Raw genomic sequence first — 26,379 nt, 5'->3', positions numbered from 1 at the left:
GGCCAGGTGAGCTGTGCTTTGTCCACTTTCAGGCTGCCTCCCTGATACGAATGCAGACGTCCCCTCCCGGGACCATTCTTCTCCGGGCCCGGCCTGCTTCACCCCCTTGCTGAGTTGGTCGCAATCATTGTTCCGCTCCAGCATTAACCACATTCCACAGGGCGCAGCGCACCCCGTATACATCCTCGCATTCTTTCTCCGCAAACGAGTTCCCATGCGCAAATGCGTATTTAATTGCATTCTGAAGCCTCATGTACAGCTTAAACTTGCATGGGAGTAGTATATAGATGTAAGTGAATTATACAAGCCGCGAAAGATTATCCGAAACTCAATTTTAAGAAATATAAAGAAAAAAGGAGCACAGGGAAATTCCTCCGCCGCAGCGCGCCATTGACTGTAAAGACCTTTCAACTTAACAAAAACTCAAGTTGACAAACGCATCCTGTGGCTGAAACCGGGAGAAAGAGTTTATTTTTTTGCGGGGGAGAGGGGGAAAGAGGACCATGCCACACGTTGAGATCTCCGAGGAGCACCACACCGGCGGTGTGACCGACGAGCGACGGCTGTGACCCGGCTGCACCGCGGTGTTTGGATCTCCATGTGAGACGCGAGCAGGACTACTGGCTCTCTGGTAGTCGGACCCCGGACCCTAACCCTACCACCATGGAGCACTACGAGAACGATCGGGGACTCCGAGCCGCTCAACTGATGGATAACCTCTCCTTATACGAAGCTTATAATAAGGAAGGGATGTACAACGCGAGGAGAGACTTGGTGATCAACCCGGATTTGGATTTCTCGGCTCCGGCGGTCGCGGAACATAAAAGTAAGCCGATGAATGGCACCTCTGTGCCGCTGCACCAGCAGCATCACACCGTGGAGAATTACACGTCCGCCAACAAAGTGTACTGCGCGGCTTCCGCGCGTCCCGTCAACGGGAACAACCGACCGGTGCCGGTGGATTTCTGCGCACCTCAGAGGGAAGCGGTCTACAACGAGGATAGCTGTTGCACCAAATCCGAAGTGGCTCTGCCGTGTTACAGCGGCGTCTCGGAGAGGCCCAGGCGATACTCTCTGGAGGTGCAGGGGCACAGGTACAGCACGGGGAGCAGCGCCTTTGACGGCGTGACTTTGAACAACAAACCCGCCGCCCTACCCGGCAACAGGTGCAACAGCGTCTGCATCACCACCAGCAGCGCCGGTCACGACGGGCGATTCAACGCCACCAGCCCGCGGTCCAGCTACGCTTCCTCCCTCTCCTCGCAGGAGCAGAGCAAGCACGCCAGCCCCAGGTCAAGCATCAGCAGCCCCCGCACGAGTTTGGTGGTCCCCGGGCTGCAGGACAAGTACACCAGTCCCCGGTCCAGCCTGGTCCACTGCGACGGGAGCAATGTCCTCAGTCCCCGGTCCAGCTATGCAAGCACAGCCAGCGACACCAGCAAGCACTCCAGTCCCCGGGCCAGCCTCAACAGCTACGACTGCTGTAGTAAGCCGAGTAGTAACCGCACGAGTGGGATAAGCATGGGGTACGACCAGAGACACGCCAGCCCCCGGTCGAGCACGGCAAGTCAGTACTCCTTCACTACCAGCCCCAGATCCAGCTACTCTGACTCTCGGTATGGGCCCATCCTCGGCAACCACGACCTCGAGGGGGTGCTTTTGCACGGGCTGTCCGTGGCCAGTCCCCGCTCGAGCATCTGCAGCCAGGAGGGCGGCAGTGCACGGCCCGGGACGGCGGCGAACTGTGTGGTCAGCCCGCGGTCCAGCATCTCGAGTCACAGCTCCAGAAGTTCCCGCAGCTCCAGGGGGTCTATGAGCACCTACCCGGAGCTCCAGCTGCCCTCGCCGCGGTCCTCCATGCTCTCCTCCAGCCTGCACGAGGACACGCTGCTGCAGGAGTTTGGAGACTCGCGGGGAGACGGGACTAATGGGATTCAAACTCGCATACATCTCCAGGCGCTCTCGGCGATGCCCGAGTCGCAACAACAGCAGCAGCAGCAGCAGCAGTCGGCCCAGACGGGGGGGAGTGCAGACTTGACCGCGGGGTCTCCATCGTCATTTACATTTGGGTTGTCGTCGAAAACACCTGCCTCTGGGCAAAGGTTTAAACTGCCCTACCAGGTAACCCCGTGCCGGGAGAGCGGCCCGAGCCTGGCGGAGAAGAGGCTGGAGGCGCTCACCTTGGAGCTGGAGAAGGAATTGGAGATGCACATGAAAAAAGAATACTTTGGTAAGTGAAAGCAAAGCATGGAGATCTTTGAGTGGTGAAGACTGAATTGAAAGCAATGTCTAATCACGCATGGTCTGTTGTTTACACGCCCTCAAAATGTAACCATTACCTCTTAAATATAAGCGGTAGGCCTATGCTTCAATTAGGTATACAAGTCGTTCTCCATAAAGACCCTGAAACCATATCTAATGATTGCTATCATTTTGCTTGTCAGTTTGTTAGTGGATGTCTTCTTTTTGGAGTTTTATACAGAGGCACCCACACACACCGTTCTCATCTCGGTTTGTGTAGCATCACTCTCATCATGTTTTTACCACACCACCCTCAAACCCACCCAGCCCCCTCTGAGTGACCAGAGCCGCTAGCAGAGCAGCGCTGCCTGCCTCAGCCAGGCTGCCGTTGAGACAGCGCAGCACCCACTGAATGGGCCTCTATGTTCCTGGGGCAGATACCCTCCACTGCCTCTGTGAGGGACCTGGCTTTGTTGGAATGAGCGCCGTATTCAACCGCTGGAAGAGCTGCCGAGTGACCCACCGAGTCTGGTGGGCTTTTACCATTTTGACCTCGGGTCTTTTAGTGAGGCATTCAGGGTGGGAGACCTCCTCCCCCCTCGACCGTCTCTCCTCTCCCCCTTTTGAGAGAGAGAGAGAGAGAGAGAGAGAGAGACCCCCCCCCTCTCATGCGGGCCCCGCCGAGGGTCCCACACTGTGTGGCACAGAGCCGCCTCGCTGGGGCCATGTGTGGCCCTCTTGTTTGTTGTGGTGGGCCGGCGGTGCTGTGAATCAACAGCTGGCCCCGCCGGAGTCCCGCCACAAGAGGCCGTTGAGCCCCCACCGCCCCGCCCAGAACCCCCCCACCACACCTCCCACCCCCGCGAAGCCCTTCATTAACCAACCAGTGGGGAGTCCCAGCAGCCCCAGACACTTGGCACACGGTCCGGGCTGGAGGGCCAGACACACAGGGTGGGTGGGGGGGGTTTGTAAGCTCTTTCACCTGCCCAGAATCCTAATGACAGCAGTGATGCACATATTGACGCAGGCAGGCGCACGCACACGTTGGTACGCAATCACATGCCTGCACAAAAGCACATGCTCACTCACTCACACGTACACACCCACACACAATCACATGTAAAAACGCACTCATGCGTGCACACACTCATGCGTCCACACACAGTTATTCACTCACATGTAATGCACCAACATAAACCAAGACACACACACACGCAAGCGCGTGCGCATTTAGTCACACACACATACAAGCACACACACGCGCGCATTTACTCACACACACATACAAGCATGTGCACGGGAACACGTGTGTACACACAGATGCTGAGGTAAGCTGAACACAAACCCCCGTCCGTAAAGCCATAACCTCTCCCTGGGCGCGTTGCATCACATAAACAAAACAATCAGAGAGTACTAGCGATAGGATGCTCGAATTTTCAGTAAAAAAACATTTCTTTGCATTTCCTTAACAAAGCTGTTTAAATAATTTTGCACAAATAGTTCTTCCCGCCTCCAGTGGCAGACATAACTCCACCCGTCCCTCAACACTTCCCATCAATCCCTTGGACTGTCCTTCCATCGCTGTCAGCTGTTTCATTTATACAGAGGGGGATTATGGGACGGACAGCATCATGTCAGCACTCCACCTATTGAACTTAACTGTTCAGCAAAGACCGCTGGACATCCGTACTAAGACAGAGCAGTGTCCTCATAGTAATAACATGAAGCCATCAAATAAGATGATGTTAATCTTGTAGACTGTGGTGGTACGCGATATGCTATTTAGTGGTACGCAGAGGAATTTCCAAAAAAGAACAATAATGGATGTATTGATTAATGTGGTCACATAGTGTGTGTGTCAGTTCTAGGGCTACCACTTAGTACGGCTGACAACAATTAATAATATTATTTTGAAGAGTAAATGTGCCTCCTGCGTGAGCTTTGCATAGCTGAACAGGGCCGCAGGCCTACGCTACTGTATTTTGTTATATTTAATAAGCGCTGTCATAATGGTGGTACTTGGGGGAAAAAAAGTTTGAGAACCAATGTTGTAGACGGTATGAATAACAGCAACAACACTGAGTCTAGCAAAGCTCACTGCACCATCTTACAGAATGGATATGATCAACTATTAACCGATACACGATTGACACTGATTTACCTCAAGACGTACTAGAGAGTAAATAGTCTGTGGCCTTGCCGCTGTTCCCTGAAGTGTGTTCACATATCATTACACAGCGCTGAATGGAGGGAACTGGGATGGCTGTGTGGACTTCAGTCATCCCAGCCCGACACAATAGGGCCAGTGTTCTGGGGTTATAATGATAGGGCACACTGATAATATGCCGTCAATGCACAAAGATAGTTTTTGAGACTGACATGAAGAAACGTTTTTATAACGCGCCTATTAGATGAAAAACAGGGCCTTCGTCTGTCCAAACAGAAATGTACTTTGTGCCGCAAAGACAAGATTACGGCCTCCTTTCAAATGGTGACAAAGGCGTCCAGTATGAAACTGCGTGTTCCCCTTTCGCCTCTGAGAACTCCCGTCTTGTTTTTAAAAAGACAGCAGAGGAGGGGTGGTTCTCGTTCTTGTCCTTGTTGTGTTTTTCCAGATGACCCCACTGAGCAGTTCAATATGAGTGTTACTACCATCAGCTGATTAGAGGTTATGAAAGTGTGTCTCACACCGCACTTTCATTCTCAATCTGCCACCGTTCAAAATGACGTACACCAAGGGTTTAGTCTAACCGTTACCATGCTGAAGAATCTGTGCCGAACCTGACCAGAAAATGGTGGACTTTGTTTCTCTCGGAAGGCCGGTCGGACAGCCGGCATTTATTTGCGTTGGCCAAGCTCAAAACTTAATTACATCGAATTTCAACGGAATTGTGCGACCTTAAAGTTTTATCAGATAAAAATCCTCGGACCTCATTCTGTTATCAGTGCTAAGTGTGAGATTCAGGTCACAAGTTCAGCTTGGTTAGGAAATGCTAATATTTGACTGATTCGGTGGCACTGGAACGCAGAAATGTCTTGAGAAAAGGAAACAAGCTAATCTGTGATTAGTTATCATTTACCCATGCCCCTTATCTTCTTCTACTTTGTGATTACAATCGTATTTCAGCATTTGTGCACAGGAAACCAATTACGCAAGTCTAACGATACTGAATCATGAAGGAATCAAACAGCTAGGCGCCCAAACGGCCCTAGCTTCCTCTGAATCCCAGCGCTTTTGAATCCGATGGTCGGTCATGTTCAGAACATCAGATGAGGGGGGGGGGGGGGGTGACGAGGTGCGCCGTCTCCCCTGATGGGATGTTGTGTCCTGTCGTCGTGGTGACCCTGGAGTCACCCCAGCCCAGGCGTTGACCCTGTCCTCTCTACGGAATGTGACCCAAGCAGGGGCCGTCCTGCCTCTGAAAGCCTGGAGATCATTACTCTGTTCCTGCGGAGGCCAAGCAGCCTCACAAGTCTTTGCTCGCTGATCCCATCTCCCTCACCAGAGCTCCCAGAATTCTGGTCCCATTGACCAGGAGGGCCCATCCAGTATATATAAGAAGCATCCTCGATCCCAGGGTGACTTTTATGTTCTAACGGCGGCATTCAGCTGCACGGCTGTATTGTCTTTGGCGTCTGTTGGCACAGCCGACCTCATGAAGCTGGACTGTCACCAAGAGGTCACCGGTTCAAATCCCCAGTTCAGCTTGGACTGTTAGGTGGAAATGATGAAAAGTGAGTCATGTTAGTGGGTCCATCAGCCAAACTAAAAGAAAATACAAAAGATGCGATTTCAGTAGGATGGTTGGGTTAGATCGAGCCTGGACAGGTTTAATTAGGATCTGTTATTTTCTAGACGTCATGATGCATAACCTGTGGATATAAATATAACTTGTAGGCCTAGGCGGAAATCTATTTAGAGATGGAGATGGTACACGATTGTTCAGCCCTCAAACCTGAGGGATACAAGGTCAATCCAGAAAACGTTGTGATAATGTGTTTCACTGGCAGCATCTGAAAACCAAGCTAGCGAAACACAATTTTATTCTGGAGATCCTTGGTGAATGTTTGACTGAAAGCATCGATATAACTACCTGTAATTCCTTACCAAAAACTACAAAAGCGTATTTTATTCTTACAGTTACCACTGTTCATGCTTAGTTCAAGGCACTGTTGAAATCCAAATGTTTTTGACTTGTGACTGACCCGAATCTAGGCCCAAATAACTTAACATCTATGTCTCCAACAGGCATATGTATCAAATGCGGAAAAGGAGTATATGGAGCCAGCCAGGCATGCCAAGCGATGGGAAACCTTTACCACACAAACTGCTTCACCTGCTGTTCCTGTGGTGAGTACGACCCCTTCCACTACCTTCCCACCCTGGCTGGCTGAGATACGGGGCTGCCTGTGTGAGGCCCAGAGTGTACACTGTCAAAGTTCAATGCTTCACCAAACCTTTTTTGCAATGAAGGCAATGTCCAGGAGACTGCCTGGTTCCTCATGTATGGCTGGCTTATTTAGACCAGACAATATCGGAAGTAGACAGAGTTGGAATTTGCTTGATCAGGGATAATTGTAAGAAAAACCGCAGAGTATATGTTTGTTTGAAATTAAGCAAGGAGGACATTTGTTGTGTTCAGCAGCAGTCAAAGCAGTCAGCAGTAGTCACGAGTATTCCTCCTTTGTACAAAGCCGTTGGACCATTTGAAGACTTCTGAATAAGGTTGTTTCTGTCCAGTCTCTGGCCACAGCTGCACACTCTCCTCTTCCTCTTTCTTCAGCGATTATCACTGGTTATTTTGAGATGGTTTGTTTGCTTTGAGCTCAGGGTTTGTCAGTGAGACATGTGGTGAGTTGATTACCAGTAGTTGTTAGTTTAGTTTTTTCGCCGCTAATGACAACAAAACAATGAAGCTGTCATTTAATCACCAACCGCAACACTATTGTTGATCATCTGAAGTGTTCACACTTTGTGTGTGTGTGTGTGTGTGTGTGTGTGTGTGTGTGTGTGTGTGTGTGTGTGTGTGTGTGTGTGTGTGTGTGTGTGTGTGTGTGTGTGTGTGTGTGTGTGTGTGTGTGTGTGTGTGTGTGTGTGTGTGTGTGTGTCAGCGAGGCCCACTGTTACCAAATACCACTCTCCATCTCCTGTTTCTATTGGAAACAAGAGGAAGATTTCGAAAGAAAAGTTCCTTCTTTTTTTTTTTTCTTTCTTTCTTCCCAGCAAGGTTTCCTCCATTTCTGTGTGTGCTATTCATGGCCACCGATCCCCCTGGCTCGGGAAGAGCTACATATAATTTACATGTAACTATATCCACATTCCTGCCCATTTGATTGTGCAGCTGAAGAATGGAGGCCAGTGTCTAGTTTCTGAAGTTCTGCGTTCACCGGGAAAAGACACCTTTGACCTTGATACTATATCAAGATTCCAAAGTGTGTGTCACAAGGCGGTTTGGTTATTTCTCCTGGGGGTGGTAATTGCATGTTTACGGTACCTTCAGTTGGGTTTATTTTTGTGCTTTGGTATTGTGACAGCTCGGGTCGTCCTCTTTATTCTTAAGGGCTCGCAAGTTGTGTTTACAAATGTTTTTATTTTTTAACTACTTGATGGTATCGAAAAGCAAATAAAACACCCCTTCTACAAGCACACCAAAACAAATCCTATTTTCCTTTTTTCTTTTTGTAAGTGAACACAGTGCATACACCAATCCCGTGACAAGTGATGAATATTAAGAGATTAACTGTGTGCTTTTTTGGGGTGGGGGGCCACTCAGGTCTCAGATCAGTGACCCGGTCTCGTTGCTTCGGGTCCAGGCCAGCCCTGTGATGAATTAGCCGGCCCGCTCCTCTCTCGAGACGGTTTATCGCTAACGTAAACCGAGCGATGTATCATCTGACCCCGAGAGAATGGGAATGTTTTCTTTTTAACCGGTGTTTTGAAAGCTCCTGAGAAGTTTCGTTACACAGTGCCTCCACTTGTCATAACACCGTCCAGTGATAAATCACGGACGGCCTCCATTTTGTTTGTTTGTTTGTTTTTCATGCTTTCCCTCCGGAATAAGTCCCACGTACGGAGGCGCTGGGGCTAGAGCAAGGCCAGACTGTGGCCCCGGAGCCCCGGACCCAGGGCTAGTTCAGCAACCATGGGCTTTGTTTAACCATGCATAATTGAGCCCTCCTCTTGGCTTACTCCCATGGTTGCACCCTTTTTCATGAAATGGCCAGGAATGCGAACTACCCCCCCCCCCCCCCCCCCCCCCCTCGCTCTCCTCTTCAGCCGGCCTTCCCCGGAGGACCTCAATCAGACAGTCACAAAGTGTACCAAGGCCTGCTTATCAGCTCGGGGCCAGCGCGCTGACGGGCTCCGGACAGACGGGGAGAGGAACGCATGCACATGATGTGCCGGCCCCCTACTGCTCACATGGCCCGCATTCCTCCTGCGTTCGCCGCAGGCCGCCGCAGCATGTGTCTGGTCCGTCGGTAAAGCCCGTCCCTGGACTGGAAGAAGAGAAGACGGGAACTTTGGAGAGCCTTGTTAGCTTCCTCTGTCCTGTATGCGTACATACGGTTACATGACGCTTTTTTGTTCTTTGTTTTTTTATGGAAGCATTCCAATGCTATAACTGTCTGATCTGCTGTGGAAGAAAGCAGTAGGCACTTCTGCTTTTAACAGCCCTGTAGCTCTGCCCCAGTGCTAACCCCTAGCACCCTGTTTGCTGCCCTTATTTGAGGCAGTGGGTCCTCTGAATGGAGAGAGAGAGGGGTGGAAAAAACACTTTATTTTACCAGGCAAGAGACGAATAAATGACAGAAATTCCTTGTTCCTTGTTGTGATTGACTTTTTGATAAGATATCACGACATTTGTGTTCTTCACGTAGGCAGCCTTTGTTCAACTGAAAATCGAAATGCATTCTGGGTAAAGTTGTCTCACCCTACCTCGTAGAGCCATCATATGTGTAGGGCTTGTGGGATGTGGGATCCTTCCTACACCTTCACACAGGTTGGGAGTGGTAGGGTGTGGGGACACTACTAAATGATCAAACAACGTTCCTTGTATAATTCAACATTATTCCACATCCCTTCAATGCGTTGCAGGGCAGAAGATAGAAAGGTTCTGAGAACCCATTTCATGTTATTATGTATGACATTACACACTTTGGTTTCCTGGAGTTCCGGTTCCTGGTAACAACGTGTGATTCATAGAATACCTTTTTTCAATTTGTGTCCGTTTTTAGACATCCCCGCCCCTGCTGTACTCTTTCTGCGGTAATTGCGAGTGACGTCTACAATCTTGTAAAGTGTAACTGAAAAGAGTGCTTAGATTTCATAAAAGATGGACCTTGATTCAGTGGCACCTGTTCATCCAAAGGGCTAATTATACGCATTTACACCGAGTGTGAAGCGGCTCCTGGTAGAATTCTCCCAGTGGACAATATGCCCACTTATTCAAATCCAACTATATCAGGCAGGTAGCAAGGAAAGGGAGGTGTATCTGTAATACGATGAAAGTCCTCCCTAATAGACCCAATAACCTGTTTTTAGAGCCACACTGCCAAAGTGATAGGGTCATAATTCTAACCTACGTGCCTCGTTGGATCCTGAAATCGATTACGGTCAACTGCTACCGTCGGTTGGATTTTGCCGTTTGGAAAACGGTTTAATAGCATGTGACCTAAGGACCCAAGGTGGATTCGATTAACCCTCTGGTGTTCATGGAGGTACACACTTCATGAAACCGAAACGTGAATAAAGACAGAGTAACTGAAACGGGAAAGGTTTTTGCGACAGCCAAACTGTTGGCCATTCGCCTGTGAACGCAGATATTCCTCCACAGGTAACCAGCGCCAATGGAGTTGTTCACCTTCCTGCCCCTCTAGTCCTGAATGCACCGCTCACAGCTGAGGGATGAACAGAAAAACATATTTTTTGTTGTTGCTAGGCAACCTCACGACTCCACTGTCAATCAAACCGGACACAACCCTGTATCTTGCGGCCCGTCTTTGGCAAGTTTTAACCGTTTTTTGGGTTTCTAACGCATGGTAATGAACGGACACAGAACACCTGTATCCAAGACGTATCTTTCCACAGAATCGACTATGTTGAATGATTTCCACTGGGATACGTTCAGCTGCTCTTTAAGCAGATGCGCCCCAAGCAGAGAAGGGGGCCCTGGGAGAAACCAGAGTCTGCAGGAACACAGAAGCTGCTCACATGTCTGATGGGCCTATAGTGGGGCCCGGATGAGTCATCAGTGTCTGCTCTGACTGGCACTGAGACACCAGGCAGTGGCTGGATGTGTAGTGTAACACACAGTTTGACACAGTTAAGGACCTTCCAGCTTCAGAATAGCTTTTATACACGTGAAATTTGTTTTTAAAAAGTCATGGAGCTTTTAATTCTCTTATCAGTGGTATGCCAGTTTTTTTGGTCCTGAAATGTTTGTGTGCTCGACAGTTGGAGAACAGAATAGCTAGAAAATGATCAACATGGACTTTGAGTATGTTGTGAACTCTGTGTCAGCATGTGTGGCTGAACTAAGGGAGATGTTGTACGTCCAGCTTTTACTCTTGAAAGAGACACACCAAATGCACACGAATACCCAGTGTGTATGAATCACAGTTGGATTGGCATCCTGGTTCCAGAGCAAAAATATGTGGGGAAAATGTATTTTTTGGAATCCATTTACTCCTTTGCATTGATTTTAGCATAAAAGTAATCAGGAGGTTGTCTCCCCCACATGAGTGACTTGTGTTGCTCTGGGAGACTCAGCGTACATTCTGTACAGTCTGTTGTTTCGTTATGCAGGAATATGTATGAATAGGGAACCAGTGACTGGCGGCCGCTGCTTAACGTGGAGATCTGTGTGATTCACCACTATCGGTTTACCTACACTTCTCCACCCAGCTCAATCCTGCGCTCTCTGTCTCTGTCTCTTTCTCTTTCTCTCCGTCTCCCGCTGTCTTTCTATCTCTGTCCCTATATCTCTCTCTGTCTCTTTCTCTGTCTCTCTGTCTCTGTGTCCCTATGTCTGTCTAGCTCTGTCCCTATCTCTCTCTCTGTTTATCTCTTTCCCTCTCCCTCTCTATCTATCTCTTTCCCTCTGACTGTTTGGCTGGCTCACACTCTCTCGCTCTCGCTCTCCAGCTCCCCTTCCTCACGGCCCCTCTCTTCCTCCCACCAATACCCAGGCTGCAGGTGATAAAAGCCCACTTGTCTGGGGGGATGAGAGAGGGGGGGGGGGGGAGTGGAGGACAGGGAAAGGTTACAAGTGGAGGGATGACGCTTGTTTGTGTCACGGCCGTGCATTGATTTGAGCAGAGGTCGACCACCTTATGTTTGGGAGAGTAGGGTTTGTTGTTTGAGCTTTTCCACAATGAATGATGAAAATCATTTGTATTTTGAGATTATAGTATTATTTGAAAACACCCATCCAAATTGAACGGACAATTTATGAATGCAGTGTGTGATGTGAAAGAGTACATTGAATGTCAGAGGCTGACAACAATCACAGCATACATTCAGAAATGGAGTGCTATAAATGCTACAGGGCTGTATGTCTTGGTTGACTCCATGGAGACTAAACAGGATATGGATCTATGCTTTTCATGCTCCATGTGTGAAGCTTGCAGTCCATGCATCACTCGAGGCATGGGGAACTCGGAGCCCTGAGAAAGAAAGCGAAAAACCTCAAAGTATTTCAAGTGTAAAATCCCCAGCCAGCAGCTATTTGCTCCAAAGTCCCATGCAAGTCGCACAACTACACTGGGATTCAAAAAGCCTAGGGATAGCCCTACAGAAGCAGCAGAGATCATAAAAAGGAACGTCCCAATGTGGGTCATGCTATACACGTAAACAATTCCTTGGCATGCATTCCCCGAAAAGCCAAATTTGTCGTGGAAACAGGCCGAAATGAGAGGATTTCATGTGGGAACAGTGGGCTAGGCTGAGAGAGCTGGAATGTTCAGTCCCAACTGCCAGTGGAATGTTCCACCATTGATGTCTTCGCCATGGTAACGCATCACACACTTTGAGGGATCCCGCATCTAAAGCGCTGCGGCTCACTGCGGCGGCGGCCGCGATCAAACCAGCGGCGGTATTATCTCCCTCTCTGTCCGCTGACCAAAGGGACAGATTATCGACCGGTGGAAAGGTTAAACGTCTGCTCTATCGATTCTGCTGTGATAAAAGAGATCCAGCGCACTGTGGGCCCTCTCCGGGGACAAAGGGCTGGAAGAGAGGGGAGAACGGAGCCCTCCCCCTCCGCCGCTCCTCAGGGGAACCAGTGGGGGGGTGGCGGGTGGGAGTGGGGGGCTGGACGGTTGGGGGGTGTCATAGGGGTGCAGGGGGAGGTTGAATGGGACCAGCTAGTGACCTCAGGCAGAAGGAATGTCTCCCCCCCCCCCTGCCTGCCCGCCCGTTTGCTCAGCGGTCCCTCTCCCCTCGTCATCAGTGGACGGGGGCCTTTGTGTGCCTCCGGACCCCTCCGTGGAGCCCCCGCAGCGGGCCGGAGGAGCAGAGGAGCACGGCCCTCCCGGAGGAAAACCACGGTCCTGCCGCTAGCAGCCCTGTAGCCCTGCCCCAGTGCTAACCCACAGCGCCCTGTTTGCTGCCCTCCCTGCTGCCCTCCCTGGAGGCAGTGGGGCCTCTGAACCAGCTCTGAACCAAGAGAGCGGTGGAAAAAACACTTTATTTGACCAGGCAAGGGGCGGCTAAACAATCGACTTTTCGATAAGATATCGCGACATTTGTGCTCATGGCAGCATTTGTTGAAAATGGAAATGCCTTCTGGGGTAACGTTGTCTCACCCTACCTCATAGAGCCAACATCTGCATGTGACCCTCCTCGGTACTCCTCTCCAGGGCCGGCTCCCCCACGTCCCTGGGAAGGGGGTTTAGGGTTTGTCCCCCCCCACATTCGCTGCCAAACCACCCAAATGCAAATCGGGCCTCCAGTCTTAAAAGTCTCACCTATTGTGCGGCCCGGCATTCCTTGGCTGCTGCGGCCGTTTATGTGGGTGCTAATGTATCGCCGTGGGCCAGTGTCGTGACAGCCCGTGCATGAGAAATATACATAAATTGTCGTGCGGGGGGCGAAGCGTTGGGGGGGGGGGGGGGGGCTTTCCCATGCCAGGACCCCTATAAAAAAAAATCAATGGTCGCTCGGGACGGCAATTAAATCCCACTAATCGGCTGAATTTATGAGCCCCGCGTCGTGGCTCTGATGGGGTGAGGTCATCGCCGCCCCCCCCCCCCTCCTAGAGAAGCCCGGCTGAGACCCAGAACCCGGGCCGGGCCGGGGGCCGCTTCATTAGAACCAGCCCGGAGACAATGGGTCAGTGTGGTCAGTTTGGTGATCAGTGAGCAGGGAGATGAAAGATGGGCCCGCATAAAGGCCCACCCCGTGGGGTTCCTGTGGGTCTGAGGGTGGTTTATGAGGGGGAATATGCATGGTGGGTATTGTGTGTGTGTGTGTGTGTGTGTGTGTGGATATCAAGTTGTGTGTGTGTGTGTGTGTGTGTGTGTGTGTGTGTGTGTGTGTGTGTGTGTGTGTGTGTGTGTGTGTGTGTGTGTGTGTGTGTGTGTGTGTGTGTGTGTGTGTGTGTGTGTGTGTGTGTGTGTGTGTGTGTGTGTGTGTGTGTTAAGTTCATGCTCCATGGGTGTAGCCCCCTCAGATAAGGTATCCGGGCGGGGGGGGGGAGACATGGGCAGAGCAATGACAGCTTGAGGTTCCCTGGATTGATTGTTGGCCGTTCAGGGAGTGTAATCCTGTAAAGAGCAATTACGTCCGATTGGGTCTGAGACGGAAGAACCAGCGGTTTGACACCTTCTCCAGCCAACCAGCTGTCTCCGTCCGCCTGGCTCCTGTCCTAGTGGGCCAATCGCAGACAGATGGTTCGAATCCATTTAATGACTGACCAAAAAATGAATTCACGTACAAGGGTCGCATGTTATGGAGACGATATCATACAAGATGAGAGGAAATACTGTCAGTTGAATGGTAGTGGAGGTCTTATCTCTGGTTATACAGTTGGTAGCAGGTTATCTTACCGGAGATCCTCACCGAATCTCCTGTTCTGGTTCATTTTGTTAGTGATTTAGTTCAACAAAAGTATGCATATACACTACCGTTCAAAAGTTTGGGGTCAACCAGACAATTCCATGTTTACCATGAAAACTCACACTTTTATTCAACAGTGTTCAGCTGGGCTAACATAATTGCAGAAGGGTTTTCTAATGATCAATTAGCCTTTTAACACGATTAGCTAAACAATTTATGTGAGTGATGGTTGCCGGAAATTAGACTCTGTACACCTATGATGATATTCCATTAAAAACCAGCCGTTTCCAACTACAATAGTCATTTAATAATAATAATATATTTAATTTGTAGAGCACTTTACATTCAGAAATCTCAAAGTGCTACAGAGTTTAATAGACAGGAAAAAAAATAAAACGGGTTGTTTAAACATATAATGCATAAACAGTAAAAGGGAAATTAGCAAAAGGCTGTTTTAAAAAGATAAGTCTTAAGTTTTTTTTTAAAAACAGCTGTAGTCTGAGGGGCCTTCAGGTGGTCAGGTGGTCCATTTACCACATTAACAATGTCTAGACTGTATCTCTGATACAATTAATATTTAATCAAGGGTTTCTCTTCAAAAGATTAGGATATTTCTAAGTGACCCCAAACTGTAGTGTATGTGGAATCATTTAAAATGGTAATGATGATGTATTTATATAATATACACAGTTACAGTTTGAGGATCGTCTGTTTGTTGTTTATCTTCATCCCAGTTGTTGTGGTCATTAGTCTTGTTTGTTCTGGATTCCCGCCCAGTCGCTGCGGGCCATTCCTGGCCTTTCCTCCCTGACCTTGGATTCTGTACAGCAGGATTCCTGGAAGCGCTGAGGGGTGAGGGGGCCAACGTTCCTGACGTTCATCTGCCTTTTATCTTCACAGGGCGGAGGCTGAGAGGGAAGGCCTTCTACAACGTCAACGGGAAGGTCTACTGTGAGGAAGACTTCCTGGTGAGCAGCGCTTCATTAATCTCGACAAACAAAACGCACATGCATGAGCACACACACGCACACGCATGCATGGAGACACACAGACGCACGCGCACGCGTACGCAACTACCACACACAAACACACAGTGTCTTCCTGTCCGTCTCACTCATCCTGTGTGTGTATATCATTGTGTAATCATTAATTTTGTTGTGCGACAAGTGTGTCAGCTGAGTGCTCCACTAACCCACCTCAAGGCTAGAGAGAATAAGTGGGGCCGGGGGGGGGGGACTCTAGGGTGTATGTGTGTGTGTGTGTGTGTGTGTCCGTCGGGTTGGGAGGGGGGTGTTGAGGCAGAAGGGTTCAGAGGTCACCAAAAGCCACATTCTCCAACCCTCTAGAGGCAACATGCTGCGGTCACTGCTGCTCCAATCAGAGCCCAGGATCTCCCCTCCCAGCTCATTTCCCCCCCCCCCCGTCTCCCCTGAGGGGGTCCGAAGACGCCGCGAGTCGCCAGCAGCACTTAACAATTACGGCTGACTGCGTGGGAGGGGCCTGGGGGGGCCGTCCCAGCTGTTGCTCTCCAGGCCCCTGGGTTCGTTCCCCCTGACGCTCGGCTAGGCTGTGTTGTTATGGTGGGACCGGGCGTCTGAGAGAACAACAAGAGACCACCAGCAGCCCTCCATGTTACCGGGCAGACTACTGGGAACCTCGAAAATGAAGACGGGAAAAAAGTCAACTATTGGAACGAGGGTTGAGGAACAAGTTGGGAGGAATGGCCCAGTACCCCCCCCCCCCCCCCCGACCGTCGCGGTTTTGAGTGCGTTTCACCTGCTGGTGGTCGGGCTTATGGGGGGGTACCCACCTGCTCCCAGAAGTACACTAATCCTGGAGCTTGGGTTGAGGGGATGAGGTGACCAGACTAAGCTCCTTCTATCCTTATCCGTGGTGTGGCACAGAGCCTTCTGTCCCGCCCCCCTGTAGAGAGGGCCGTGGGGGGTGTGGCTGTGAGGGACGGGGGGGGTTGGGTGGGGAGGACTTTGGTTGGCAGATGGCTGTCTTTGAAGAGGAGGTCTCAAAATGTCTCCGCACGGCAGCTCCCTCCTCCCACAGGTAGTGGGGGGCACTCTGTGTGTGTGTCCCCACCCCGGGCCTACTGACCTACCCGGCCCAGCAGCTCACGACCTCCCGGGTGTTCCCCAGGGGGTCCTTCGGGACAGGCCTGTGTCTGGGGGTCCACGTTAGGACCGCCCACGCCGAGCTGCTGACGGGCCGGGGGGCTGTTTGCTCCTAGGGATTAGGTGTGTGTGTGTGTGTGTGTGTGTGTGTGTGTGTGTGTGTGTGTGTGTGTGTGTGTGTGTGTGTGTGTGTGTGTGTGTGTGTGTGTGTGTGTGTGTGTGTGTGTGTGTGTGTGTGTGTGTGTGTGTGTTCCTGTGTGTGACTCTTTTTGGGTGTGAGTGTGTCTCTCCACACACGCACGCTTCACCATCCAGGAGTAGCTGAATGCAGTGGTTGTACGGGGCAGCTCCCAGTTGCTGCTGGTTGAATGCTATGATTGTACTGGTCAGCTCCCAGTTGTTACCAGTGGAATGCGCTGGTGGTGGTGGTGGTGGTGGTGGTGGGCAGATGCTAGTGGCTGCCAGGCGAGGACTTTGCCCTGGCCACCGTCCAGCAGTGAATACCTCCGAATAGAAAAAGGAAAAACCCCTGCCGAGTCCGCGGGGGGGAAAGATAACGGCCCAGTAAATGTGTGACCAGTAAATGTATTCCGGAAGTAGTATTTGAGGGATTAAATAAAGGCTTTGGGTAGAAAATGTTTTATAATTTGAACCTGAAAGGGCTATTCACTATTCAGTTATTGTCAGAAAAGATTTTTCAAAGCCGTCTAATACCTAGGAACCGCTTCAGTCTCAAGGTATTAAAACAATACTCTTTCTTTGTGAAAACCACCGCGTTGTAGTGGGAAGGCAGGTGTTAGATTCCACCCCACAAACAATATTGATTACACCCTCCCTCCTAGTCACGCAAATCAATAGCTAACCCGATCCGGAACCATCCACATCGGACCGGTTCTCATGAGACATTGTGTCCTTCTGTCCTGCTTGAACGTGAGTCATGATCAGCCACAGGACGCCGCCCCCCCTCTCCCTTCTCATCCTATGTAGGGGGGGGGGGGGGATAGGACACAGGGTTAATGGGTATAAAGAGACCAGCAGCGCCCCCTATGGACACACACCCAGCTGGGCAGCCGGCGTGCAGACGCAGAGCTCCGCGCTCGTCACAACAACACAGCTCCGGCCAGCGCTGACGTTGATAACGGAGGACATCCTCTGAATTCCTCGGATGTTTCACCGTTTCTGATTAAAAACTGTTGTCTTCTATCCACCCCCCCCCCCCCCCCCCTCCTTCCCCTCTCCCCTACAGTACTCTGGATTCCAGCAAACGGCGGAGAAGTGCTTTGTGTGCGGTCACCTTATCATGGAGATGGTAAGAGAGCCTTATCAGAGAGGATCCCTGATGTGGGACAGAGAGCAGGCATGTCAAGGCTGGGCAGTGTGTTTGTGGACGTTGCTACAAAGTGAACCCGCCAGCGTGCTTGTCTAAACTCTGGAATGTTCTCTTTTTGTGTATCTTCTAGCTTTTGATCTTTGATGACATTTTTTCCATGTTGAGGTTTCACAACCCCCAACAGGCTCTTGGGTTTGTGTAATGATTATTCATTCACATGGTTGTAACCGGGGAATTAGAGTCTGCAGCCGTCCCTGTAGTGGCACACATTTTTAAGCTTGAAAATGTGTGTTATCTTTCCAAAGTCTTATAGTGTGTGTGTGGGTGTGGGTGTGGGTGTGTGTGTGTGTGTCCCTTTCTGTGTGTGTGGGTGTGTGTGTGTCCCTTTCTGTGTGTGTGGGTGTGTGTGTGTGTGGGTGTGTGGGTGTGTGTGTGTGGGCGTGTGTAGATTCTTCAGGCTCTGGGTAAGTCGTACCACCCGGGCTGTTTCCGCTGTGTGGTGTGTAAGGAGGGGCTGGACGGGGTTCCCTTCACCGTCGACGTGGAGAACAACATCTACTGTGTCAAGGACTACCACACGTAAGGAGCTCTGCCGCCTGGGTAGCTTCCTCTCAGGGTTCCGCCCAACCACACCGCTAATGTCGGCCCAAATCTATTTTGCTATTGAACACAAAAAAGGTGTATCATTTCTTTCTCGTCCAATGGATTTGAAACTGTAGCAGACTTAAAGAAGAAGAATTAAACGTAACAAATCATCTCTTATAAAACGGCAAGGAACAACGGGAGTCAGAATGTTGATGGAGGCCTTTTAAAATCGTTTGTTACCTAGTAACGTGTGTCTATGTAAAAACATAAGTATTATAATAAAGTTAAATCATGGTCATTCAAGTTAAATCAATAATTGGCTTCATGGCCATGATGCCATGAAGCCATTGATGCTAATTATTTTTTAATTGCCTGTGCAACGGTTGTTTTTCACCGACCAAACAATGAAAGTCTGGGCTTGTTTTTTTTACACCGCAACACAAGTAGTCGGATCAGCCTCACTCCAGCAGATGTTGGCCTCCAGTGGCTCCCGTCTGATCTCTGTCGTACCATTGCTCTCCTCCACAGGGTGTTCGCCCCGAAATGTGCCTCTTGCAATCAGCCCATCCTCCCTGCTCAGGTAAGCACCCCCCCAACACTACCACCCTCATCAGAACCGGCCCCACCACCACCACCACCACCATGCAGGCTATTCAGATCTCTCCTTGTGTCCCATTAGCGCTGCATAATCAGCCTTCTATCTGGGCAGACATCATGTTGCTTACTACCTTTTACACAGCTCTAAAGCTCGTCGGAGCCCACTGCCCCTCTAACACCACGTTAGGCTCCAAAGAATCCAGATCTAACGGATGATTGACACGTTTTCCCATCCGCGTCTTTAAATAACTCTCAAACTTGACGATTCGAGGCAACCCACGCGGCCTTAATTAGCCGCAGCAGCTAATGTAGAAATATATTCCCGCAGTCCCCCGTCTGTTTTGAACTGAGATTATCGTTTAAACAAATCGGCTCTCCAGCTGCAGTTAACCCACAAAACAAAAGAAATGAAGATGGTTCTAGATGGCGTGGTGTTCATGATGATTACAGGTGTTGTGCATATATCTGAGATTAAGGGCCTTTAATCTTGTATTCAAACACCCTAGCCACCATTACATTAACCTGCCCCTGTAGTCTGTCATATCAGCTACAACGCTTCAATATTCCAGACAAATGAATGTACAGAGAAAGGCTTCATCCAGAGGGTTTTGAGGATTCACCCTGTGTTTGTCGTGGTTATGGAAAGCGTCTGGACCCCACATAGTCAGATGACGTGGATGTGTGTGCTCTCCCCCCCCAGGGCTCTGAGGAAACCATCAGAGTGGTGTCCATGGACAGAGACTACCATGTAGCATGCTACCACTGTGAGGTAAGCGGATGCGGTTGTCATGGAGTTTTTGTTTGCTTTCTAAGGCGCAGTTGGTAAGCTTCTGAAGCACGAGGTAAAGATTATAATATTTAACATTTTCTTTGATAGATGAATGTGTGACTCATGTCTCTCAGTCACGACTTTGTTTGAGCTTTAAACAAAAATAATAACTTGCCATTCATTACAATACGATTATCATACAAAGGATTAATTATCTAAATATGCATTTTTTATTATTGAAGTGCGATGAATCGAAAGGTAATGACCTGTACCTGGCGTACGGTTTTGATACAATACTTTTCAGTTTGAAAGCGGATGAGCTGAGATATAACAAGATCCAGCCAGCCTTAATGATTCACAACGGCGGTCTCATGGGCACTGGCTGGAGACACGTTGAAACCGCAATTATTAACACTACCACACGCACGCAAGCACACACACGCACACAGACACACAGTTAAGTGGGGGTAAGAGTCGTGGAAGCAGACGAGACATCTAAGAAAAAAACGGTGATTCACCATCTCAGTCTCTTGGGGAATGAGAAACCAAATGAAAAAACACACACACACACACACACACACACACACACACACACACACACACACACACACACACACACACACACACACACACACACACACACACACACACACACACACACACACACACTAACACAAAGAAACATTTGTGTTTAGCAGACATATGCTGTTCTCACAGCGGGTGGTGGAATTAAATCTTCACTGAACAAACACACACAGACACAACGTCACGCACACAATCTCACACACACACACCGAGCGACAACATGGGTGACTCATTGACGAGAAACATTCCGGGGTTTGACTCGGAGGGTTGATGAAATTTCTCTAATCTGGTCACTCAGGTGCCATCTCGTCCCAGCCAGCCGTCGCTACACCTGCAGATGATTCACTCTCTAACTAGACTCAGTCTCGCACTGCCACGACCCGTGAGCAAGGCTACTGTGATCCATCCGGAATGTGGTTGTGTGTGTGTTCATTGGCGAGACACTTAATATACAGCAATAAACAGCAAGATGGTTAAAATATAAGGAGTTTCTCTAAAAAGCTGTGTGTGTGTGTGTGTGTGTGTGTGTGTGTGTGTGTGTGTGTGTGTGTGTGTGTGTGTGTGTGTGTGTGTGTGTGTGTGTGTGTGTGTGTGTGTGTGTGTGTGTGTGTGTGTGTGTGTGTGTGTGTGTGTGTCTGCTTATGCGTGTGTGTCAGAGACGGCCCCTGTCCCTGACATGGGGGCGTGTTGTATGATGACAGACGTGGGTGCCATTTAATTGCACATTATGAGTTTCCGTATATGACAAAACAAAGGACAAATCTCTCGTACCGCCGAGCTTCGATGGGCAATCAAGGCCCGCTTCTCAGCGCGATGTGGGGCGTGGCGGAATGTCTCCGACGTCGTCCTCAGGGGAATTCTGTCCCTTAATCGTCCATCATGGTGTCTGAATCTGGCCTCCGTGTCGCGGCGATAACAGCATTCCCCTTCTTGATTCCACACATTCCAACCCCACGTGGAAGCCCATCAAAGAATTCCCTAAACAAAGATCCATCATTCCACAGTGCTGCGTGAGGGAGGGAGAGAGGGAGAGACGGATGAGTGGAGGGAGGGAGGGAGAGAGGGAGAGACGGAAGGAGGAAGAGAGAGAGAGAGAGAGAGAGAGAGAGAGAGACGGAGAAGGAGGAAGAGAGAGACAAACGGAGAGGGAGGAAGGGAGAGACAGGGGGAGGGAGAGAGATCAAGGGAGAGAGGGAAGGAGATTGAGAGACAGAGGGAGGGAGAGAGAGACGGCTTAATCAACCTGGCGAGGACAGAATGATTGCATATTTGGCTGTATCACATATTAAAATCACCCGGTTGGTTGGAGATACCTGAACTGTGCTGCTCAGCGTCAGACCCAGCTAACGGTCTAGCCACCGGGGGTGTGCACCTCGTAGCGACCTAAGTACGACTCCCGTGGGCGGTGCCATGCTACAGATCCTTCCCCCCCTGTCTTCCAGCCCACTTACCTGTTCCTGCCCATAAACGCCTCATAAAGCCTCGGAAAATATCAAAAATAAAAAATTAATTGTAAAAAAAAAACTGACGTGATGGAAAGACAATCATTCATAAGTAAGCCGAGCTCCATACAGGTGACACACAGCCAGTGCCGCGCCCCGTTTACCACTCACCTGTGCAGGCAGGTGAGGGGTCCTGGGCGTTGTGTCATTGGTCCGGTCTGACCCCGCCCCCTGCCCTGTGGCTCCTCCCCCCTGCAGGACTGCGGCCTGCAGCTCAACGACGAGGAGGGCCACCGCTGCTACCCCCTGGAGGGCCACCTGCTGTGCCACGCCTGCCACATCCACAGGCTGCAGACGGGGTCGGGGGGCCCCGGCCACGGCCCCCACGGCTACCCGCTGCACGTCACCGAGCTGTGAGGGGGCCGCCGCCCGGACCACCGCCCGGACGGACCACCGCCCGGACGGACCACCGGGACAGACGACGTGGGCTGACCCCACCCCCCCCCCCCCTCCCCCCCCCCCAAGACGGACCAAGACTAGCAGGCATCGAGCCAAGAGACCCTCACAAACACAGTCGCAGACACACACACAAACACATGACGATGAAAACACACACATACGAACACACACATGCACACACGAACACGCACACACTCGATCACACACGCACTCAAACACACACACACACACACACACACACACACACACACACACACACACACACACACACACACACACACACACACACACACACACACACACACACACACACACACACACACACACACACACACACACACACGAATAAGGCCTTGGTAGTACTAAGACGCTCGGGGGGAAAGTCCTTATTTCCCTTTGATGCTTCGATGTCCAGAGGGCAGTGCGGCGCTACTCATCCCTGGGGGGGGGGGGGGGGGGTTATAGTGGGGGAGAGGGGGGGGTTGGTCTAGAGAGCCCAGGACAGTGGACAGCTGGAGACCCCCCGGCCCACACAACGCTGGGAAAAAGGGTCCGACAACACCCACTCTATCTGCGGTTCACATATCCCCTCCTCCCTCTCTGATCTGATCACCCCCCCCCTTCCCCAGGCTCCCCCCAGAGGCCCCGGGTGACGTCACACCCCCTGGCCCCTCGCACGTTTATCACGCGGAGGTCGTAAAAGGGAAGAAGAAGAAGAAGACGACGACGACGACGAGGAAGAAGACCACTTCCTTCAGTTCTCTCTCGCGCCTCTAAAGCATTCCTTCAGTGGTCTTAATTCCTCTGCGTTGGGACCAAAGCGGGGGGGGGGCGGGGGGGACATGAGTGTCCCAGGTCCTTTCTAGGAGGGGGGGTTGATTCCAGGACAGGTGGGGCTGGACATCCCCCCTCCCCACTAGCCTGTTCCCCACCCCGTCCACCCCTTACCCCCCCCCCCAAAGGGTGGGCTTGGCGTTTGCTCTGCTATGCAAGGTCTATGAAGGGGCATCCAAGCATGACACGTGACTCAGACAAACACTGGTAAAACTGACACACACACACACACACACACACACACACACACACACACACACACACACACACACACACACACACACACACACACACACACACACACAGGTGCCATCACTGGACCAGAGGAGCCTGTTTCGTTCCACCGGGCTGAACCATGTGACCATGAGAGATTCACAAAGCGTGTCTTAATGAATGACTTTATTCTGTGAGGAAGGTAATACCTTAGATGCACATAGATTGTCTTTTTTTTTATATATGAATATATATTTTGCAGATGTTTTCCACATAAACCCCCCCTAGGAGTCGTTGTCTTGTCCCTCTGGCGCTGCGATTCTCAGTAGAGACCGAGGCGAAGCCCCGGCCACTCGCAGTGTGTAGTGTTGTGTGTACACACGAAGGAGCGTTTGTGCGTTTGTTTTGATGGAACACACTGCTGTGTGTGTGTAAGGCAGTCGATGTAACACATTACATCAGGACACAGTTTATGTAATCCACTGTCATACGGTTTATTTTTATTTTACAAACTGTGTGAAACGTTAAACATTGTTGTAGTGTATGCATAACACTGGTTATAAGACACTGTCACACTGTATATAGCACTATAACATACACTTTATATTTAAATATAGTGGATGTTATAGTGCTGTATAGTACATATACACACACATATATTTTAATTCATGCATGCATGCGTACATACATACATGTATATATGTATATATATATGGATGGATGTGTATACATGCATCCATATACATGTATATGTATATGTGTGTGTATGTGATTTTATATATGCATTTGTGAGTATGTGTCTCTCTGTGAATCTTAACCAAACACGATTAAACGCTTTCCTGGGTGTTTGATATGGAAGCAAAGCACGTTGCCATGGATACAACCAACCTAGCTGGCATGGAGAGCGTTGCTCTTTTAGCTAATTGAATTGGTAGTTGAGTAAAAGACACAAAACACCGGTTCTGATAGCCCACACCTCTACAAAACACCACCCCTAACCCGAAGGTGGTGTTCTGGGAAGGTGGTGTGGCAGCGAGCATGGGCCCGTCCTGGTGTGAGTGTTTGGGGCGTGTTTGGTTAAGAGGGGCAGTGGCCATGGGTGGGACTGGGAGACACACGCTGCTGGTGTGCCGTGCGCGGCCCCTGGTTCACTGGTCTCCGTCGTTTCACTCCTCCTCGGACCGCTCCGACTGACTGGTTCACACTGAACCGATCCCCTGACTCTCCGTCACGTCTCCCCTCAAAGTGCGCCAGCATCACTGCTGCTGACGTTCCCTCCCTGGGGACCCCGGTAAGGGGGGTCCCAGAGCGAGGGATGATGGGTTGGGGGACCTGGTCTCTATAGCAGCACTTAAAGTACACGGAAAGCCTCTGGTGTGTGTGTGTGTGTGTGTGTGTGTGTGTGTGTGTGTGTGTGTGTGTGTGTGTGTGTGTGTGTGTGTGTGTGTGTGTGTGTGTGTGTGTGTGTGTGTGTGTGTGTGTGTGTGTGTGTGTGTGTGTGTGTGTGTGTGTGTGTCAGGTGGAGATTCCTGGAAACGCAGAGTTGCTGGTCCCACCCGTGTCTCTTGGGAGTCTTCCTCGTTAATTGCGGTCTTCTCCTTTGTGTGTGTGTATAAAAGTGCATGTGTATGAGTATGTATAAATGAAGTTCATGAATGTGATTATTGCTTGCTTGTGTATGGCTCTACATGCATGCCACTGTTTGTACGTGTGTGCGGGTGTCTGTGTGTTGTGTGTGTGTGTGCGCCAGTGGCAGGGCCATTGAGAGCCACGCAGCGTCCAGCAACATGAAGGCTTTCTCGTCACGCTCTCTCACTGTTTTCAGCCTAATCAACACGTTGCATTCCCACCAACTTGTTTGTGTAACATAACATCACGTTCAGCCCTGCATAAATCACAAGTCTTTGCCCTCTCTGAGAATCTGAGTTCCTCATATAGACATTTCAGAAGCTGGCCCGGCTTCGACATTCTTGACTGTCATTGTTACAAAAGAGAACACAATTAAAATGAAACCGGAAACAGCACTCTCTCTGCCAAAACACACGCGATGGCGAATCCTACTTCCTTATTGGCTCAAATTGATGCCATGTGATAACCCACCTGTAGCGTCGATCACCTGTGTTTACCAGAGAGGGTGCTGTTTCTGTTTGCTGTTGTTGGGTGACTATTTACAGTTCCATGGTACCCAATGTGTGACACACCCTGTACCCGCTTCTAGGATGCCTAGAGATGTCTCTGTAGGCCCCACTGGACCAAAGCTGGCTTCCTGATACACATAGTTCACCAAGTACTACTGAGGATGTTGTTTTGAGAACGAGGCTGAGCGAGAGAGAGAGAGAGCGAGAGAGAGAGAGAGCGAGCGAGAGAGAGAGAGTGAGAGTCCAACCACAGAAGTCTCGCTGGACTGAAACGTTTTGAATGTAAAGATAATTATTGTATGGTGACTCAATGTGGTTCTGCTCTGTTCCTGGATTCAGATCAAGCATTTAATTTTAATGAGGAAACTTAAAAAAAAAATCTGGATCTTTCCTTTGCTGGGTCTCAGTGCGGCGATGTGTGTTACCATGAAGTGGGCCAACTGAATCTTTCTTAATACGTGTCCTATATGTCTTCTGCATCGCATCGTGATTCCAACTTCAAATTTTTTACTTTTGTTTCAGAAGAAGAAAAATAATGTGTTGTTTCCCCGAATTTTGTATCTTTTAAAGATCTCTTAATTTCCCCCTTTGAAAAAAGTACTATATTATGTCTGTATTCCATAGCCCCCGGCTAGTTTCCTTGTACATACAGAGCTAGGATTTGTTTTGTATTGTCCTCTGTAACAGTGTGTTCATCTGTTGGAGAGGCCATGTATCAGTAGTTTCATTAAGCACATCTTTACTGTCTTTTGCATCGTTCCATGTTTTGATTACCTAGATGGTTCATGAAAAAGGAAAGTAGATCTATTTATCTAAACCTGAAAAAAGTCTAAAGTTATTTAATGTATTAAAATTTGGGAAGTATCATTTAACTGTAGATGATATAATCTGCTTTTTAAATAAAGTGGTTTTGTAGCTAACTTCAAGTTTTGTCTTTGTTTGTTTTTCTTGGTAAACTTTGCGTTTAAAATTAGATATGAATTTTACCTGTGGATAAATTAAGCC

General features: G+C 49.8%; 1 protein-coding gene across 1 annotated transcript; it reads left to right on the top strand.

Moving 5' to 3' along the window:
* The first annotated feature begins 170 nt into the window (after window positions 1–170).
* Window positions 171–22,207, top strand: wtip (WT1 interacting protein). Its single transcript, XM_056607609.1, has 8 exons — window positions 171–2,230; window positions 6,491–6,592; window positions 15,200–15,267; window positions 17,669–17,731; window positions 18,201–18,331; window positions 18,866–18,917; window positions 19,635–19,703; window positions 21,989–22,207. Exons 1-8 carry the CDS (start codon window positions 664–666, stop codon window positions 22,145–22,147), a joined length of 2,211 nt encoding a protein of 736 aa, XP_056463584.1. The 5' UTR covers window positions 171–663; the 3' UTR covers window positions 22,148–22,207.
* Window positions 22,208–26,379: the final 4,172 nt, after the last annotated feature.

This window comes from Gadus chalcogrammus, chromosome 14, assembly GCF_026213295.1.
Source record: "Gadus chalcogrammus isolate NIFS_2021 chromosome 14, NIFS_Gcha_1.0, whole genome shotgun sequence".
NCBI classification, from domain to species: domain Eukaryota; kingdom Metazoa; phylum Chordata; class Actinopteri; order Gadiformes; family Gadidae; genus Gadus; species Gadus chalcogrammus.
Note: the sequence above shows the minus strand (reverse complement) of the source record. Positions and strands in the feature narration are given on the sequence as shown.

Coding starts and splice junctions, on each gene's coding strand:
- wtip (XM_056607609.1), top strand. CDS start 664: ATGGAGCACTACGAGAACGATCGGGGACTCCGAGCCGCTCAACTGATG. Junction 6,593..15,199: donor CTTCACCTGCTGTTCCTGTG/GTGAGTACGACC, acceptor TTATCTTCACAG/GGCGGAGGCTGAGAGGGAAG. Junction 19,704..21,988: donor TAGCATGCTACCACTGTGAG/GTAAGCGGATGC, acceptor TCCCCCCTGCAG/GACTGCGGCCTGCAGCTCAA.